Genomic DNA, 18978 nt, shown 5'->3' with positions numbered 1-18978 from the left:
GTGTGCAGGAGGCAGCCAATCAATGCTTCTCTCTCATCAATGTTTCTATCTCTCCCTCTCCCCTCCTCTCTCTAGAATCAATAAAAACATTTAAAAAAAAAGAAAACTGTAACGATAATTTTCAAGTTTAAGACTCCTTCAAGCCTGACTCAACTGCCTACTTTCCTAAGTTACATTTCTAAAAATAATATATACTTTCTATTTTAAAATATGGAATGATATTCCTCATAAGTGCAAGGTTTACCAGTAACAGAAACATTCTAGGATATGCGAACCTACCTGTGAACAAAGAGTGCCCTGTAGACCCTACCTTTAGACCCTCAATGTAGAGGCCTGATACTGAAACACACACTCACATCTTATACCCATCGCCCTCTTTTCCAACAGACCAGGGTAAGTCTCAGGAACATTCATAGAACTGTGCTTCCAGGCTAGTCACAAAACTCCTCAAAGTTAAACTTTGAGTTAAATTCAAACTAATATCATAATGCTGAGACCAAGGACAATATATATAATTGTAAGCAACAAAGAAAACACTTAATGTCAATTATAGAAATCAAGGGCCAAGGGCATATACAAAATGGCTTTGAACCAAAGTGGGTCACTGATTTGCTGTACACATTGGTTGACAGCCCAAAAATATGATTAAGAAAACTAAGTGGGAAACAAGTGTACCCATACAAAAATGGAACCACACAACCGGCTATCCCCAAGAATATCTACTAAAAGTTAAGTAACCAAACCACAGAAGAGTTTTCCTGTCTATATACACAAACCTGTAGCTTTCATGGTCCCCCAGAAGTCCTAAATTTTGTCATAAAACCCCAACTTTGTCAGTGTAGGGGCTTTAATTATAAAAAGGTAACTTAAGTCTTCACAGCTGAATACATTTTAAGGAGAAAGATAATTTTTACAAAAGGTCAAAGACATATATTGAAACAAAACCATTTTGCTCTCTTGGCAAAACTGCCACTAGAGCAGCCCAATAGGCCAAAGTGAATAGTGAAAGCATGGAAAAATTAGGCCTTACATGAAATGGCCAAGAAACTTAAATTGCTAACTGAGCATAGTTAAGAGATAGTGCCCTGGTCAGATAGCTTAGTTGGTTAGAGTGTCATCCTGATAAATCAAGGTTGCAGGTTCAATCCCTGATCAGGACACATACAAGCAACCAATAAATGCACAAATAAGTGAAACAACAAATCAACTGTCTCTTTCCTTTCACCCCTCTCTTTTTAAAAAATCAATAAAAATGTAAAAACAAAAACAAAAAGGCTATTGTTGATGAATACTGGAAGGGAAGGAGGCCTGGAATATGTCTTGAATTATGCTGTAAGGTGATATCATCTTGACCTTAACCCAGTGGGCAGTACCACTCACAGGAGGCTAGGCACATTTATAGCTTGTACCTGGCATGATCTCAAGTTTAGCTCTGGATTTGTTAATTACATAAGTTCTCATTATAGCTTTAGATTCCTAATTTTCAAGCCATGGTTTTACCTATAAAAAAATGGTAGCATTATATTAAAAAAAAAGAAAAGGAACAAGAGCCTTTATTGTAATGAAAATGCTATCTTCTTGAGCTAATTTGCAAATATAACAATTAAGAAGGTAATGAATGAAAAGGGTCTGTACTTAAGATACTCTTGGAATCTTCTCTGCTCAGGGAATTAAGATGGAATTGTACAATTTGACAAATATATTTCAGTCTTACTTTCAGAACAATGGAAGAATGAAAACAAAAGGTATAAGCTAGCAAAGAGCTTTCATTAAGAGAAAGTATAAATTTTATAAGTCAGTCTGGACAAATATGAAGATAATGAGAATGTGAAGGTCATGAAAAATATAAAAAGGGAAAAGAGATGTACCCAGACATAACTGCTATCAAAAAGTACACTAGAAAATGGTTTCTAGATCAAAAAGTGGTGAGAACTTGAGAAACATGTAAGATTTCAGTGAGAACAAAATATAATGAGTTCCCTAGTATACACCAGGATCCAGAAATATGATTGAAAAGTATAAACAGGATCATAAAAGAGTGACTGAGAAAGAAAATACTGAACACATACTATGTAAAAGTTGGAGATCAGAAAAGAACATTAAATAGCCAGTGATTCCTAGGAAAGCATACAAGTACTATATTAGCTGTGCCCCAAATGAAGGTGACTAAAAATTTATGGTAATACAGACTAAGGAAAAGTACAGTAAAAACTAGACAATTATATTAAAGGAGAGCCAGGCATGATAACAGATTAAGTGCAGGTCTGAGTTAAATATTGGCCTAATAGAAGATTATGCCCAGTGTGTGACTGCTCAACTCAGAAAGGTGAAGGAGAACAAAACTTGTCTGAATGGGTGCTAATAATTTTAGCATACCCGAGCTCATTTATTTCACCTTTTTTAGAGAACTCCATGGACAAAATCTTGAGGAATATACTATAAAAATAATGTATGGAACAGAAAACAAAGGAGACATTTAGATGCTAGTCTCTTAGAAGGAAGGGACAGCTTAAAGGTAGGTTAATTTTTGAAAAACACAGCTGAGTAGAATACATGGCAGAAAAAATTCTTTAAATTAAGGAAAAACTGTGTCTCAAGGACACTATAGCTTCTAGTAAGGCAGTGGCTCTCAAATTTCACGGTGCAAAAGAATTGCTCAAAGCCAGGGTTGACGAACTATAGCCAAACTTGGCCTACCACCTGTTTCTGTAAATAAATTTTACATGAAGAGAACCACTCCCATTTATTTAAGTGTTATCTATGGCTATTTTTGCACTAAAAAAGCATAGTTGAATAGCTGTTAAACTGTGTGCCCCAGAAAGTTTAAAATATTTAGTTTTCGCCCTTTACAGAGAAAATCTGACCTAAAGTTCTTATAAAAGCCATGCTCTACCAGGCTGGCGTGGCTCAGTGGATTGAGCATCATCCCATGCACCAGGTGGTCACTGGTTCGATTTCCAGTCAGGACACATGCCTGGGTTGCGAGCTCGATCCCCAGTAAGGGAAGTTGTGAGCTCGATCCCCAGTATGCAGGAGACAGCCGGTCAATGATTCTTTGATCAATAATTCTTTCATCATTGATGTTTCTATCTCTTCCCCTCTCCCATCCTATCTAAAAATTAATAAAAACATTTTTAAAAGAAGCCATGCTCATGCTGCCGGTCTGAGGACTAAACCTTGACAACCACTGAATTAAAGAACCTGCTAAAGATTATTCTCCATCTAAAATAAATTTTAGAGATAGAGAAACTATCCTTAAGATGGAATGATCTAAATGAGTCCATAACAAGAGCCAGTAACTTAAACCATTGGAGCACATAAAATGCATTCACAAAAGATTATGGAGATTATAGACTGAAGTACTAAAGTCACTAGGAAAGTTCAGAATCAACTAGAACACACAAGATGAAGTTGGAGAAATAGTGAAGAGCCACAAAGGTTAGTGAACAAAGAGTGATATGCATTTTTAAAAAGACCACTCTTGCTATGTTACAGATTTGAAAAGACCAGTCAAGATGAAAGCAAATAAATAAGCAAAATGATGGTGGCTTAGTAAACTGCAATAGTGAAAATGAAGGTAAGTGAATGGATTTAAGATTTAGAATTGAGCAACTGAATGAATATAAGGGGTGAAGGAAGGATAAACACAACCCTCAAGTTTCTGGTTTCAGCAACTGGATGACATTTACTCATATGAGGGATATAGGAGAATGAACAGATCTAAGTGAGATTATGTTTGGTTTTGGATTATTAAACCTGAGATGCAAATGAGCACTAATGGGTGAGCTCTCAAAGGCAGCTGAATAGAAAACTGGCATCCAGCCCTGGCTGGGTAGCTCAGTTGGCTAGAGCTTCATCCTAATACACCAAGAGTGTGGGTTCGATCCCTGGTCAGGGCACATACCAGAATCAACCAATGAATGCATAAATAAGTGGAACAACAAATCAATTTCTCTCTTTCAAATCAGTAAAAATAAATAAATAAGATATAAAAAAATAAATAAAAAGAAAACTCTGGCATATAGCAAAGGTCTGGGCTGGATGTCTAGTGTCAAGAAACTAAACTTAAAAAAAAAAAAAAAAAAAAAAAAGAAACTAAACTTTTCTATAATTCAAGCTTTTTACAGAAAACAGTACATATAAGAGATCTATATGAAATGCTTGTGTATAGGATTTATTTAAAATCTTGGGCATTAGCTGAAAGCATAGCAAACCCCCCCCACACACACACACTTAAAGAGTATGTTGGTTTTCTAGTTTTTAAAATTACCTGACATATTTTCTCCCAAATTTCATCACATCCAGCTTTCTCTTGAAAGCTAAGAGCCAAATCATAATTTTCAGCTTCCGACCACACAATCAAAGTATCCTTGAAAGAAAAAAAAAAGTCTGAATTATTAACATACATTACCACATGCTACTTCAAAGTATAAAGCAAATTAAGAAAACAACAAAGAATTGAGAATAGTACTCATTTTTACTTTTTGCAACACAGGTATCAGTAATTAACTATGCCTTTTTACACTTCACTTTATCTAATCTATAAAATGAAAACTGTTTTCCTTTAGAAATTTAACCAATATATGAAAAAATGAGCATACAATAAATGTATTAAAACACACAAAGTGAATATTGTATCCTATGCTTGCACGTTGTTACAATTTAGGCTCAAAGAAAAATCTGAGTATTTAATAACTAGGGCATATTATGAGGATGGGATTGATAAACCTAGCTCCTTCTCCTGTTGTCAACATCAAGTGCTCTTTACCTGGGGCCCATGAAGTATTGGCGAAATGTGTAGTATGTGAGTATTTATCTAGACAGATTTTTTTAAAACAAGCACCAGTGTTGTGGTTCAAGAAGCAAGCTCCTACCACCACTTTACACATACTCATTTTTTTAACAGTAAGTTTAATAAACAGTTTTTATTAAGATATAATCTCAGCAAGACACTACACTTAAAACACAGAGACCATTTTATATTCCCTGTAATACAAAATAATGTGTGTTCTACAATACACATGGTATAATAAAAATATTTATAGGGTCTAGGTATCTTTTCAAACTTACTAAATAAACATGCACAGTGTTTCACAGCAATCAACCATTTCAAAAAAAAGGGTCCTCTAATTGAGAGAAGTCTATGAAATGCTGAAGGACACTAGAGAGAGTTATATTTAAATCCCACTGATAAGAAACTGAAAAGAGCCAATCAGAGGCTGGCTAAGCATCTACTAGGGCAGTGGTCAGCAAATATCAACAGTACAACGATTGAAATTTCTTTTGAGAGCCAAATTTTTTAAACTTAAACTTCTTCTAACGCCACTTCTTCAAAATAGACTCGCCCAGGCTGTGGTATTTAGTGGAAGAGCCACACTCAAGGGGCCAAAGAGCTGCATGTGGCTCGCGAGCCGCAGTTTGCCGACCACGGTATTAGGGTACTAAAAGTTCCTGTATTGAGGAGGAAACATGATTAGATTATCTTTAAGGTACCTTAAAGGATTTCTATTAACACTGTGCCAGTTTCTAATACTTCTCATCATCAAAGACACTTCTTTCTGTACATAAATGGATCCCATGTTTAAAAATTTGTCTGCTAAACTTGCATATTAACTCTGTTCAGTCAAATATATAACTGTCCATCATAAGACCAATATACTCTCTCACTGAACTAAAGTGATATTAGCCAGAAGTGTACACTTGATCAGGCTGTGCAGCGTTACTAATACAGTGGACCCTCAGTTTTCGAACTTAATTGGTCTGGAAGGCAGTTCAAGAAGCGATCTGTTTGAAAACTGAATAATTTTTCTCCATTAGAAATAACGTAAATTGAATTAATCTGCTCCAGACCCCCAAATGATTCCATCTTAACCTTTCTTATATACAGTACATATCTTAAGTTCTATCACTGTTCTTACAACTTTCCTTTTCATTTTGCTCCTATCACTAACCTAAGATTCTTCAGACCCATGGTGACTTACTGTATGTATTTAATAATCAGCAACAAAAGCAAAAGAAAAAAAAAACCCCACAAAAACATTCATGGCACAATTTCTTGAGATGTTAACAATGCAAGGTTTAGCAGTAAACTCATACTCCCACATTCTCTTTGACTCCTGAAAGACACGTGACTGATTATGTTGTTGAATAGAAAACCAAAATTTTGTTCAACAACCAAGATGTTTTTCTGTGAACAACTTGGCTCAAAACCGAATTGCTCAAGGTGGGAGACGTTTGAAAACTGAGGTTTGACTGTAGTGGAAATCCATAATCTTATTCAGAATTTTTAAAAAGAGCTCAAATTCCCCTCTTTACTATCTTCAAGAACTTTTAGAGATCATAGATCCCAGGCAGACAATCTGTTCCACACCCCCCGCCAGCCAGATTGCCCCTCACTGCCTTTGCGTGCTGGCCTGATCACCCCTCACGACCCGCCCCCGCCGCCAGTCTGGTTGACCCACGCAGCCGGCTTGTTCAGTTGTTTGGTCGTCCCTCACTAACCCCCCCTGCCAGCCTGGTTGTAGGCAGCCATATTGTGAGGGCATGAGGGTTAATTTGCATATTATCTCTTCATTATATAGGAAGGAGGAGGATACCATTTGACGATAGTGCTAGTAGTACTAAGTGAGGGAAAGATTTACTTCCAGGTATCTCTTACATATCAGAAGATACAAGAAAGAATATACTCAAATTGAAAGCTGCCTTAACTTTTGCACTCGGATGTAGAGTGCAAATTACTCTTTGAATGTATCAATAATTTGAAATATAAAAAATCCAAATAAATAAGTTTGTATGAAAAGAAACTCCAGTTTTTTATTCTACTGCCGTGCTTTGTAAAATCTGGGGTATTTAAAAAATTAAATCCCGAGTAGAATAAAGGAATCGAGAAAAAAGCGAGTGCAAAGGGTTAAAAACTGTAGCATCAGTATAAGGTCCTCTTCAGGCTATGTAAAAAATCAGATTCTTGCCCTGGCCAGAATCTCAGTAGCCCAGTTAGTTAGAGCATCGTCCCAATATGCCAAGGTTAGAGGTTTGAACCCTGGCCAGGGCACATACAAGAACAACCAATGAATGCTTAACTAAATGGAACAGCAAATCAATGTTTCTTTTTCTCTCTCTTTCTCAAATCAATAAATATTTAAAAATGAAGAAATCAAATTCTTATCTACACTGAGTTGCTGCAGAGGGATACAAATATTTCTTCTGCACTAGCATCTACAACAGTGAAGGACTTGTGTTAATGGCTGATGATTACATCAGTTGCCACTTTTTTTTTTTTTTTTTTTACACTTTAGGCAGAAAAAATAAAACTGAGTTGTTTCAACTTTTGAGAATCAAGGCTCAGCTGCTAGACTATCTGGAACATAAACTTGGCTTAATACAAATCAAGTTTTTTTTTAAATTTATAATGATTGTTTCATACGGTAAAAATTGATAGAAATTGTATTTTAGAATTAGACCGGCAAAGTATGTTGTAATCTGTTCTTAATTTTTCATTGTAAGAAATCAGAGGGTAAATTTTCATTCAATAACCAATGAGAGGATAATATGCAAAATGAAACACATATTCAAATTTTTACCTGTTGTTTCTGGTATGCAGTGTTAGGATTTATTTTGGATTCTAAAAGTAGAGAACCTAGGAAACAAAAGAAAAGATATTCCATTATGTAACTGCAAAGCAGAAAAACTATATATTCCTTACACACACACATATTTCCTTTTCTGAACATCTGATACACATACAATTTCAGCTAAGGAAATGTCTTATTACAGGAATTACCATACTTCTCCATATTCAAATAATTTATTTCTCACTTAAAGCTAATCTGCACACCTCTGATTCCCCCACTCTCCCACCAGCAGTATCATAAGACTCTTGATATTTAAAAAATAACTACTGCTTTGTGACAATAAGCAAATTTTAAATCTAAACTTCTTTTCCCTCATCCACCAGTTCGTTTAACCCCCAATGCACTAATCTAAAGACAGGTTCTGGCATTTTGGATGCTTGAGAAGAAGCAGGTTTCTCTGCACCTGTCTCTCACCCAAAGCTTTCATTTCTTCTCATATAACACTTAACAGCTGCTTTACCCATCCCAAATAGTGACTAGACAGTTGAGAAAAGGGCGCGTATCAAAAGTCTTCAACTAACTTTGTAAATATTATTGTACTGTTTTAACTACCAGGACAAAAATTGTATTCTATTATTTCCCAAAGAAATCAGAGTATGTTAGGTATATTATGGAACAAACTTACTTTTTTAAAGATGAATCATGGCATATAATTACACTTAAAACATGGTTTCTATGAGAAAATACAACCCGAAAAAACCCATTTTGAAATATATCAAGTCCTAAAAAAAAAAATTCATCTCTAGAAAACTACATAAATAAGACAGAATGACCAAACCAACTAGATTATAACATTTCAGAAGATGCAAGAGGTCTAGTGTCATAGAACTAAGACAACTAAATAAGTAATGCTTCTTTAAAAGTGAAATTGCACAAAAGCTCAACCTAACCGAAAGAAAAAAAATGATCAAAATTAAAAACTTTTGCTCTGGCTGGTGTGGGTCAGTGGTTGAGCATCGACCCATGAACCAGGAGGTCACGGTTTAATTCCCGGTAGAGCAGCTGCCTGGTTGTGGGCTTGATCTCCAGTGGGGAATGTGCAGGAGGCGGCAGATCCTTGATCCTCTCATCACTGATATTTTTCTCTCTCTTTCCCTCTCCCTTTCTCTCTGAAATCAACAAAAACATTAAAAAAAAGAAAAAAGAAAGAAAAGATGTCATTGGCAGTGTTTCTAACGATAAAAAACTAGAAACAATCTCTATGCCAAATGTTCTCAAAGTGTGGGGATCTTAAGGGGTCTGGAAAATCAAAATTATATTCATATTACTAAAAGGTGATTTGAATTTTCTATCCTTATTTTTCTTAGTGTCCATACTGTGATATTGTAACAGGCTAAATGCAGAGGAGAATCCTCCTTTAAAAAAATTAAGCCAGGCATTAAAGAGACTTGTAAAAATATAAAATAATGACACTCTTTTTCATTAAAATTTTTTAGAAAAGCCCTTGAAAGTCTTAGTTTTAATTTCTAATATGGTAAATATCAATAGATACAATCTACATAAACAAAAGCTTTTGGGGGTCCTCAATTTTAAGTGTATAAAGGTACCCTGAGGAAAATTTTTGAGAAGTGCCACAAACAATGTACTGTGTGAATTAACATATAGTGGATATTCTACTTTTAGATGCTAGATCTGTGTATCCTGACACAAAGAGATGCACCAAATATACTGACAAAAAGGAGGTCTATACAACACTCAGGAAATGGGGAACAATGGTAGTAGAGGGGAAATGCCACTCAGAACACCAAGACAACTATGGGTCAAAGCAGTCATACACTGACAGCAAGAAAAACTGACAAAAAATAGTACAACTTGAGTATAAATAATTAAAAACGTTTCCTCCCTGCTTGAGGATACCTTGGTTCCTCCTATAAAATGAAATGTGAGACCTTTTTTTCTTTTTGTATCCTGTTGCCAAGCCCCAATAAACCTCATCAAAACAAGCACTTCCCAGGAATGGAGTGAAGGTAGTTGGTAGTGCAGACCAAATTATCATTCCAAAAAGTTTAAATTAGCCTGGATACAGCCCGCAGGCAGCTTGTACAAACATATTCATACACTCATGTAAAAATTTTAAAATGAAAAGATTTTACATTATTTCTTGCTGGGTGCAGGAAAAGACCACAACTATCCAAAGAACCAATACACCCTGGCCATGTGTGGCTCAGTTGGCTGGAGCATCGTCCTATACACCAAAAGGCTTCAGGTTCATATGGGAGGCAACTAATCGATGTTTCTCTCTCTTTTCCTCTCTCTCTAAAATCAATAAAAACATATCCCTGGATGAGGATTTTTTAAAAATTCAATACCCCAAGACTTATGGTTGGAAAAAATAATACCTCATAGGGATGCTGTAATAACTGAACATTTATATTAAAATGCCTATCCTAGTATCTAGTACATAATTAGCACTCTTGTTTTTTTAGGGCATGAACAGAATATCATGTCACTGGCATCACTGTACTGGTGAATATAGTAGAAAAATTAGTATTGAAAATGATGATCTAGAAACACATTACAGATGAAAGGTTAATAACCAACAGGCTCATTACACTGCTTAAGAAAAACATTCAAGCATATATTTAAGAAACATTACACGAAAATTGTTGAGAGTTTTAATCTCTGGTATACAGTTTTATTGAGCTAGAAAATTCATTTATTTAGAAGTTATTTCCTTCTATTGGAGAACTGAGATATTATAGAGTCTCTATAACTTCTGTGGTTCTATTTTAGTATAACCAATAACCAATCAGATTCAGACAGTATGGGATTATCTGGTTTGGGTTAAGAAACTTAGGTCTCGTCCTTACTTTTGATTTGGATAAACACTTAAGGATTTCAGAATGAACAGCTCCAGCTCTGTCACTTCTGAGTAAGCAGTTAAGCCTCTAGGCTTCTCTAGTATATAGTTCTTATTAATGCTCAAAGCTTAAATAAAGGGCAGGGGCTCAGGTACAATGCTCCATTGGTAGGAAAAAAACACCACCAAAATTGAGTTAGTGGAAGTCCAAATCTCATCTGGATAGGAGACTAGTGAATGCTTTATACCTCTAGTAGGTCTGTGTTCCAAGTCCCTCTCTCCTGATTTTGTGGTCCACCAAATTACAAATGATATATAAAAACTTAAATGAAGGTTTAGGGGGAAAAAAAATCGGTAGCATTACATTAAATGGGCCACACCTATGTCAAGTCTTCACTACACTCTAGCCCCATCAACTATATCCAATGTAGTTAACGCCCCTTAACTTTGTTATCACCTGCAACCGATGATAAATAAGAGTTTGGTTACCCTAACTAAGCCTATTAATTTTCTACAACAAGAAAAAAGTATTTAAATCAACTCTTCAAATTAACTATTTCTCTTTGTGCTGATACTAAGCTCTTCTTGGTAGCTAAATCTGAAATGCTTCCTGAATGCAAGATTTATACCAACAGCAATGAAAAATGCTGATGTCAACCTGGCTGGCGTGCTCGGTGGTTAGAGCATCAGCCTGTGCACTGGGATGGTCTCAGGTCCCATTCAGTTGCAAGTCAGATCCCTGCAGTCCCACCTCTAGGCACATGTGGGAGGCAACCAATTGATGTGTCTCTGTCACTTAGGTATTTCTCTCTCTTCCTTCCCCCTCCTTCCACTCTCTCTGCATACCACTGGGAAATATCTTCACTTCTATGGTGAGAATTAAAAAAAAAAAAAAAAAAGGTGATGCTTTCTCTGTTCATTTCTCTCACCACAGCAGCCAAAACAAGACAGACTTTCCCACCCCAAAGTGTTCAGACTTCCTTTTCTAATTATAGCAGGAGTAGAGGCAACCAAGTTCTACCAGAGGCAGAAGCACAGAATTCCAGTGTTTACCGTCAGCTTGCAGTGCTACCTTGACCAAAACATTTCCCCGTGTCTCATTTTCTTCATGCCTCATTATAACATTGAGAATTTAACCTTAACTCTGAAACAGTCAAGTCAGATAATAGATAAAACTATTCTGAAATGTAAAAAATACTTTATAAAACTTAAGGTAAAAAACAAATATAAGAACATTAGCAATGATGCTTGGCAGGTAAACCAGAGTAAAGTGCGTGAACACTATTTCATGTTCAAAGAAATACCGTGTGTAGACAAATTCCAATTTCTTACTGATTCTAAAATTGGTAGGTGGAGGTGGTAAAGACCATAATGGAGAAAAGAATTTTGAACATAAAGTGATAGAGCAAGTAAGAGATGACATTATCCACACTTCAGCCAAGTTAACAGGTACATAGCATAAGCTGAAAGAAGAAAAATACTAAGTAATCTTTATTGGAAGATGGAACATCGCAGGTACATAGCTACAACAAAACCTGAGAAATGAGGTAAACTATCTTATTAAAGAAAAATACATGTTCCTACAACATCTCTTGCCAATAGGAACCTACTGAATAAGGATGCAATCGAGAAAATGGGCTCAGTGGCTTGTTAGACATCTATCCTTTCCAAGGCAAAATGGGCTACAGATTAGCCAAGCCACTCAGCTTCATGGGAAAGAGCATACTCACCCAGACAGCGTCCCCTGTAATTGGGAGGCCAGAGTACTTCCATTCAGAAATTGCATTCCCGATTTTCAGATGTGTATAAGCTACTCTTAACAAGGTAAATGGCTCATTGTATAGAAAATCACAAATACTTTCTATTTTGTTCATCACAATAAAAAGAAACTTCTCAATTATCTTAAACGGAGCGTGAAGAAAGCACATAATAACCGATAACCCCAACTAGCAGTCAATACAAAAACTCCCATGTGTGGCTTGGAGATAAACTATAATTTTAAAATCTTTAGGCTAATTTTTTTTCATTTTCTTTGAGATAAGTCTAAATCTAAGTATAAAGCAGCAAATGCAAGTAGACAATATGAGAATTTAAGACTGTGAACAATTAATGATAATAAAATTGATACTAGTTTCAAGCCATAGACTAGACATCTCAATCAAACTGTTAGAACACTGACCTTGCTTCTTAACTAAGCTGTTAAGAAGCCTCTCTGAACCTCAGTTTTCCTATTTGTAAAATACGGCTAATAATAGGTCCTATACCAGAGGATACCAATAAAGAGTCTTTGGCACATTGTAGGCACTCAAAAAAATTTGATTATTTCTATTTGCAATTTTCCTGTTAGAAAAAAACACACGATTACTCATCAAATTAAAGATTATTTACAACATGTCACAAATATTTAGAATTTTCTAAACCCACTCTTTGGATTTAGTTTTCTTTACAATGTAAATTTAACAAGGGTACATCAGTTAACTTATTTCATCTCTTTCCCTATTAGAGAAAAGTTAAACCCATTTTGTCTTAGTCATTCAAGCAGCCTTATTGCAGGGTCCCAAACCGTCCAAAGGGAGGGAGGTTTGGGGCTATTGCCTTAAAAGAGTTATGATTCCCCATACATTGAAGACATTTATGACACTGAGATTTAATGCTTAAAAACGCTTTAAAGAAAAGACTTTGAGTCCAACTAAATACATGATGTGAAATAGGATTTTGTCTCACATTATAAGATTTCAGAGACTTAATGGCAAATCTACTCATGCTTTCATCTCAAAAGTTAACTGAACCTACAAAGCCCATGCCTTCCAACTTACTATGTAAAAAGTGTTCCAAGCATCCCAAATGTAGAGGTTAATAGTCATACACTAATACTTGACATTCAAATATATTTTAATAGGCCTCAGAAAAAATATACCCGATGCATTCAAAACCCTTTAAATGTCACCAAAAGGAAATAATTTCTCTCCAGTTTTAAGTTATTCTGGGTAGCCATATTAAGCTAGCTAACCTGTTGGCAATATACTCCAAATTACCATTTTTCCATTCAAATTGAAAATCAATGTTCCTAGAACCTTCAATTACACAAGGGTGAGTTTTTCTTTTTTATGTAAGTGGAATTCTGGGTAGAGAGTCCAATTAAAATTCTTGCACCTGAAACCTGTATAATTTTGTTAATAGTGTCACTCCAATAAATTCGATAAAAAAGGACAAAATTTTAAAAAGCAATTTGAAAAGTTTTACCTGACATGAACATTTTCTTTAAGTGAAATTCACCGTATGCCACAGAGGGAATTGGCAATCACAAAAGAGTGTCTTTAAAAATGTGAAACGTTTATTTTTTTTAACAACTTGGTCTTTGAACCTTGAGGGCTATTTCCAAATATTTGAAGCAGAGGCACCAGGGCAGATTCGAACGGTTTTTAAGATTATCTGCCAACTTTCCCCCACCTGTTAACTGAACCAAATAACGAATATACCTTTAAGCAATCAAAAAAAAAAGCTGGCATCGAACGATTCCACACTTGCAAGACCTTTACACAGTGAAACTACACACAAAACTAACACTGGGGAATCCAACTCTATTTTCTCAAAGCAAAGAAGCATTTTTTTCTCTCTACCGTGTGCAGAGGTGCCAGAACCATGAACCAGTGTAGCCAACCTGCAACAGGATCAGAAAGGTGTAGCAGAAATGTTTAAAAAAAGAAAACACAGCGAAATGTTCCCCAAAGAGGGAGGCAGCGGAGAACTTCCTTAGCTCCGAAAAGAGCTGCTCGCCTGCTTCACAGATGGGTGAACTAAGGAGGCAGCTCGGATTAATCAGTGCCTTTCTCAAGGTCACTGTAGCGCGAAAGAACACCACAGCCCGGGCTCCCAATCCCGTCTCCGACCTCCCCACACTCCCAGGCGGCAGAGCACGGCCCGAACCTGCCGGGCTCCGCTCGTACCCGCAAGTGCCGCCAGGCACCGGGAGAAAGAAGCCATTTCCAGCGCTCTCCGCGCAGCTCCCGGGGCCGGGGTACCGGCGGCCCGCCCTCTCCCGAGGCGGCAGGCGCCCCTCCGTCCTCGTAGTAAGAGGGCCCCCCCAGCCCCAAAGGACCTGGGAGGTGGCCCAGGGCCGGGGGGTCCCGCCGCGTTAGGGGGTCACTTACCGTCGCTCTCGGCCCTGACAAGCAGGGACATGCCCTTCAGCCGCTCCACGTAGCCGGACGACACATGCCCGGTGCCCCGGTCGTCCCACTGCCGGTCCTCGTTGAGCGTGTAAACCTTCACCCGCCGCCTGGTGTCGGTCATCGTGCCGCCCAGGGGCCGGGGCAGAGGCCCCGCCGGAGTCGCCCGGGAAGAGGGACCGGGGAGGCGGGAGCCGAGGCGGAAAGACGCCCGCAAGCGGAGGGCTCCCCGGCTTCACTGCCGCCACTGGCCGCCGCGGGGCCGCGCTGCCGCCCGCATGGCCCGCTCCCGGGCAGAGCTGTGGGCCCCCGCCTTTCCTCGCCTCCGGGGCCTCGGCGCTATTGTCCAGCCCCGGCCAGCCCGGCCGTCCTGAGGGGGGCGCGCAGCGCTTCGCAGCCTCCCGCCCGGCCGCGGTGCAAACTGGGGGCGCCGGTCACTGCCCTGCTCCCGCTTCCACCATGATGTCCACGAAGCCGCTTCCCGCGCCGCCGCCGCCGCCTCCTCAGGCCGCCGCCGCCATGTTTTCCTTCCTTACACCTGGCCCTGCCACCGCAGCCGGCGGCTCCGCTCCGCTCTCCTGCTTCGAGTGTCCCACGCCGACAGGCGCCTGCCCCGGCCGCAGCTACTTCCACTGCGCGGGAGACTCCGAGAGCCCCCAGGAGCCGAGCGCCCCAGGCTATTGGAAACCTCTCTCCTCCGCCGCTGCCGCCGCCTCTTCCGTCTTCCTCACGCAGCCAAAGCCGCCGCCATCTTGGTTCGCCCCTCAATAGCGGCGCGCGGGGCCACCCAGGCAGCAGCTGCAGGGGCGGCCCACTGACCCCACCATTTAAAGAGACAGGAGCGAGGCCGGGAGCCTCGCTACCTCGAAGGCCTCGGACGGAGGCAGGAGGCGGGCGCCGAGTCGCGGAGGTGGCGGGAGCACAGGGGACGGAGGAGGGGAAACGCTGGTCGCGCCGGTGACGGCCGGGCTCCCTCGCGCTCCCTGCACGCACCGTCGTGCGAGCGCGGGGCGGCGTGTGCGTGCGTCGCGCCGTGTGCGTGCGTCGCGCCCTGTGTTCGTCATCAATCCGGCTCGGGGATTCCGCAGGGCCGTGGACCCGCCTCCCACCGGGCGGTTGCAGTCGTTTTCTCGGCCTTCAGGGAACTCGGTTGTCTGGGACTCTGAGTTGGCCCGCCGCCTTCCCGTGCGGCTCGCGGTCCAGCCCGAGCTACCTCGGCCCGCTTCTGCGACTGTCTTTTCCGGGCCGCCTTGGCAGCTGGGCTGGGAACCTGGAGCGCGGAGTTTTGGGGACACCGGAGCCTCTCGAACTCGAGGCGGTTCTCCTTTGGAAATAAATTGAAAACCTTCTGGGAAAGGCCACAGGTTTTGGCAGAGAGGGCAGCCCATGTCTTTGGGAGCTGTGTGGGGCACTCACTGGTGTTGCGAGTGTAGAAATTTGGGACATTTTCTGGGCCTGGGACCAAGTCCAGAAAGTGACTAGTATTGCCCTGGCCGGCGTGTTCAGTGGTTAGAGTGTCGGCCCACGGATGGAAGGGTTGCGTGTTCCATTTGGGTCAAGGGTACATACCTGGGTTGCAGGCTTGATCCCTGCGCCTGCAGGAGGCAATCAATGGTTGTGTCTCTCTCTCCTCTAGTCCCTCCCTCCCCCTTCTCTAAAAATCAATGGGAAAAATATCCTGGGATGAGGATTAAAAAACAACAAAAAACAGGAAGTGACTAGTCTGAAACCTCCCCTTACACAATTCAGCTGCTACTTCCATTTCATTATCCTTTATCAGGACAATTATTTTCTAGCCCTCTGTTTTGCAAAAAGAACTTGAGGGACTAATAAAAATAAAGTTACATGTTAAGCACGGTTCATCTTAATAAGAAATAACATTCTGATTCCTTTCCTGCAAATAATAGTCACCATTTAAGGGGCTTTTTCCATTTGCCAGGCTCTCTAGATCTTGGGTGTCCACTAGAAATAAAATGCGAGCCATATATGTAATTTTAAATTTATTGTAGCCACTTTTTAAAAGTATGAAGAAACTGCTGACATTTAATTATTTTATTGAGTGCAATCTCTTAAAAATATTAATCCTCCTATCTAATAAAAGGGTAATATGCAAATTGACCATCACTCCTACACACAAGATGGCCGCTCCCATGTGGTCAAAGATGGCCGCCCCCATGTGGACACAAGATGGCCAGCAAGGGAGGGCAATTGTGGGTGATCAGGCCAGCAGGGAAGGGCAGTTGGGAGGGACCATGCCTGCAGGAGAGGGCAGTTGGAGGCAATCAGGCCTGCAGGGGAGGGCAGTTGGGGGGGGGACCAGGCCTGCAGGGGAGGGTAGTTGGGAGGGACCAGGCCTTCAGGGGAGGGGAGTTGTGGGTGACCAGGCCTGCAGAGAAGGGCAGTTGGGAGGGACCAGGCCTGAAGGGGAGGGCAGTTAGGAGTGACCAGGCCAGCAGGGGAGGACAGTTAGGGGCAATCGGGCCAGCAGGGGAGCAGTTAGGAGTCGATCAGGCTGGCAGGGGAGTGGTTAGGGGGTGATCGGGCTGTCAGGCAGAAGCAGTTAGGGGCAATCAGACAGGCAGGCAGGCAAGCGGTTGGGAGCCAGTAGTCCTGGATTGTGAGAGTGATGTCCGACTGCCCATTTTAGGCATCCCTCGAGGGGTCCCAGATTGGAGAGGGTGCAGGATGGGCTGAGGGACACCCCCCCCCATGCACAAATTTCATGCACCGGGCCTCTAGTAAATAAATAATGAGACATTTTACATTCCTTTTTTTGTACTAAGTTTAAAATGCAATGTGTAGCCCTAACCGGTTTGGCTCAGTGGATAGAGTGTCGGCCTGCGGACTGAAACGTCCCAGGTTTGATTCCGGTCAAGGGCATGTACCTTGGTTGCGGGCACATCCCCAGTAGGGGTGTGCAGGAGGTAGCTGATCGATGTTTCTTTCTCATCGATGTTTCTAACTCTCTATCCTTCTCCCTTCCTCTCTGTAAAAAAAAATCAATAAAATATATATAAAAATAAATAAAATAAAATAAAATAAAATGCAATGTGTATATTACCCTTAGTGTAAGTTTCTATTTGGATGCTAACTTCATTGGAAATACCTGATATGTATTTAGATTTAATTAAATTTACCATAAAAAAATATTCACATGCTCGTTATTTCAAACATACTTAAAATGTTTCCAAAACTGAATGAACTACTAATGTTTTAATTTAAAATTTAATCAAAATTAAGTAAAGTTTAAAATTCAGTTCCTCTATCCACATTTCAAGTGCTCAGTCACCGCATGTGACTATGTCTACCCTTATGTCAGGTTCACGTGTTCAACACGAACAGGAATTTCACATCAAACTTGCAACTTAGTTTGAGTTCTAACCATCTATTCAGAAGGAGGCCTGAGCTCTTCCCCAACACGTCAAATACAAAGAAGTGTTTGAGAAGGCAGCTTGAGAGTTCCATCATTTACATGACGTTAGGGGATTTAACGTCATATATATTTCATTTCAATATAAAATGAAAATTAGACAGAGACACTGAAGAGATCGAAAAGGAAGAGCAAGCTGCTGCTGAAAAGGCTGTGACCAAGGAGCAGTTTCAGGGTGAATGGGCTGCTCCCGCTCCCAAGTTCACTGCTGCTCAGCCTGAGGTCGGCAGACAGGCCTGAAGGCGTGCAGGTGCCCTCTGTGCCCACAATGCAGTTTCCTACTGAAGACTGGAGTGCTCAGCCTGCCGCTGAAGACCTGTTTGCAGCCCCCACGGCTCAGGCCACCGAATGGGTAGGAACAACCAGAGTGGTCCTAAGCTGTTCTTCCACAAACGCATAACAGAACGGAAATAAGGTTGATGGAAAATAAACAGCTTATTTTTTTTAAATCCTGGAAAATTATAAAAAACAAAGTCATTGTTTTTTTTATAAAAAATAAAATGCAATAATTTCAAGCATCAAGACATGGCAATAATTTTGTCCACTTTGACCCAGAAAGACATTGTTAAATTTACTTGTGTTATTGCTTATTTGATCCCCACACCATACCTGAAATAATTTGTGGAAAAATCATATGTTTTCTTATAATGTACTTTCAAAGTAAATTGAATATCAGGGATTGTTTGTTGAATAAAAAAGATTTAAAATTATGTATAAGAAATATTAATTATGAAAGTACTTGTATGCATGTATATGAGTATAACCCATGGACACAGACAGTAAGGGGGTGAGGGCATGTTGCTGGGGGTTGGGAACGGCCGGGGAGAGGTCAATGGGGGAAAAGGGAGACAGATGTAATACTTTAAACAATAAATAATTTAAATTTAAAAAAAGAAATTAATTATGTTTAAATGAACTGTTTAATATGATCTTAAAAAAAACACCAGT

The 18978-nt window shown here is 40.1% G+C and overlaps 1 protein-coding gene across 5 annotated transcripts in view; it reads right to left on the bottom strand.

Moving 5' to 3' along the window:
* Nucleotides 1-15584, bottom strand: part of PPP4R3A (protein phosphatase 4 regulatory subunit 3A) — a 42492-nt gene extending 26908 nt beyond the window's left edge. For 3 of the 5 annotated variants that reach the window (XM_028155918.2, XM_028155920.2, XM_054715826.1), the window contains exons 1-3: nt 14583-15584; nt 7581-7636; nt 4271-4369 (exon numbers count right to left, since the gene is read on the bottom strand). In XM_028155918.2, the coding sequence (XP_028011719.2) occupies nt 4271-4369; nt 7581-7636; nt 14583-14724 (297 nt within the window). In that variant the 5' untranslated portion in view covers nt 14725-15584. The remainder of the gene's footprint in view (nt 1-4270; nt 4370-7580; nt 7637-14582) is intronic. The other 2 variants (XM_008148423.3, XM_008148424.3) reach the window with 1 other exon arrangement.
* Between the last annotated feature and the right edge of the window lie 3394 nt (nt 15585-18978).

Source organism: Eptesicus fuscus, chromosome 5 (genome assembly GCF_027574615.1).
Source record: "Eptesicus fuscus isolate TK198812 chromosome 5, DD_ASM_mEF_20220401, whole genome shotgun sequence".
In the NCBI taxonomy this organism is placed as follows: Eukaryota; Metazoa; Chordata; class Mammalia; order Chiroptera; family Vespertilionidae; genus Eptesicus; species Eptesicus fuscus.
The sequence above is the reverse complement of the archived record's forward strand: the minus strand, read 5'-3'. Positions and strand labels throughout refer to the sequence as shown.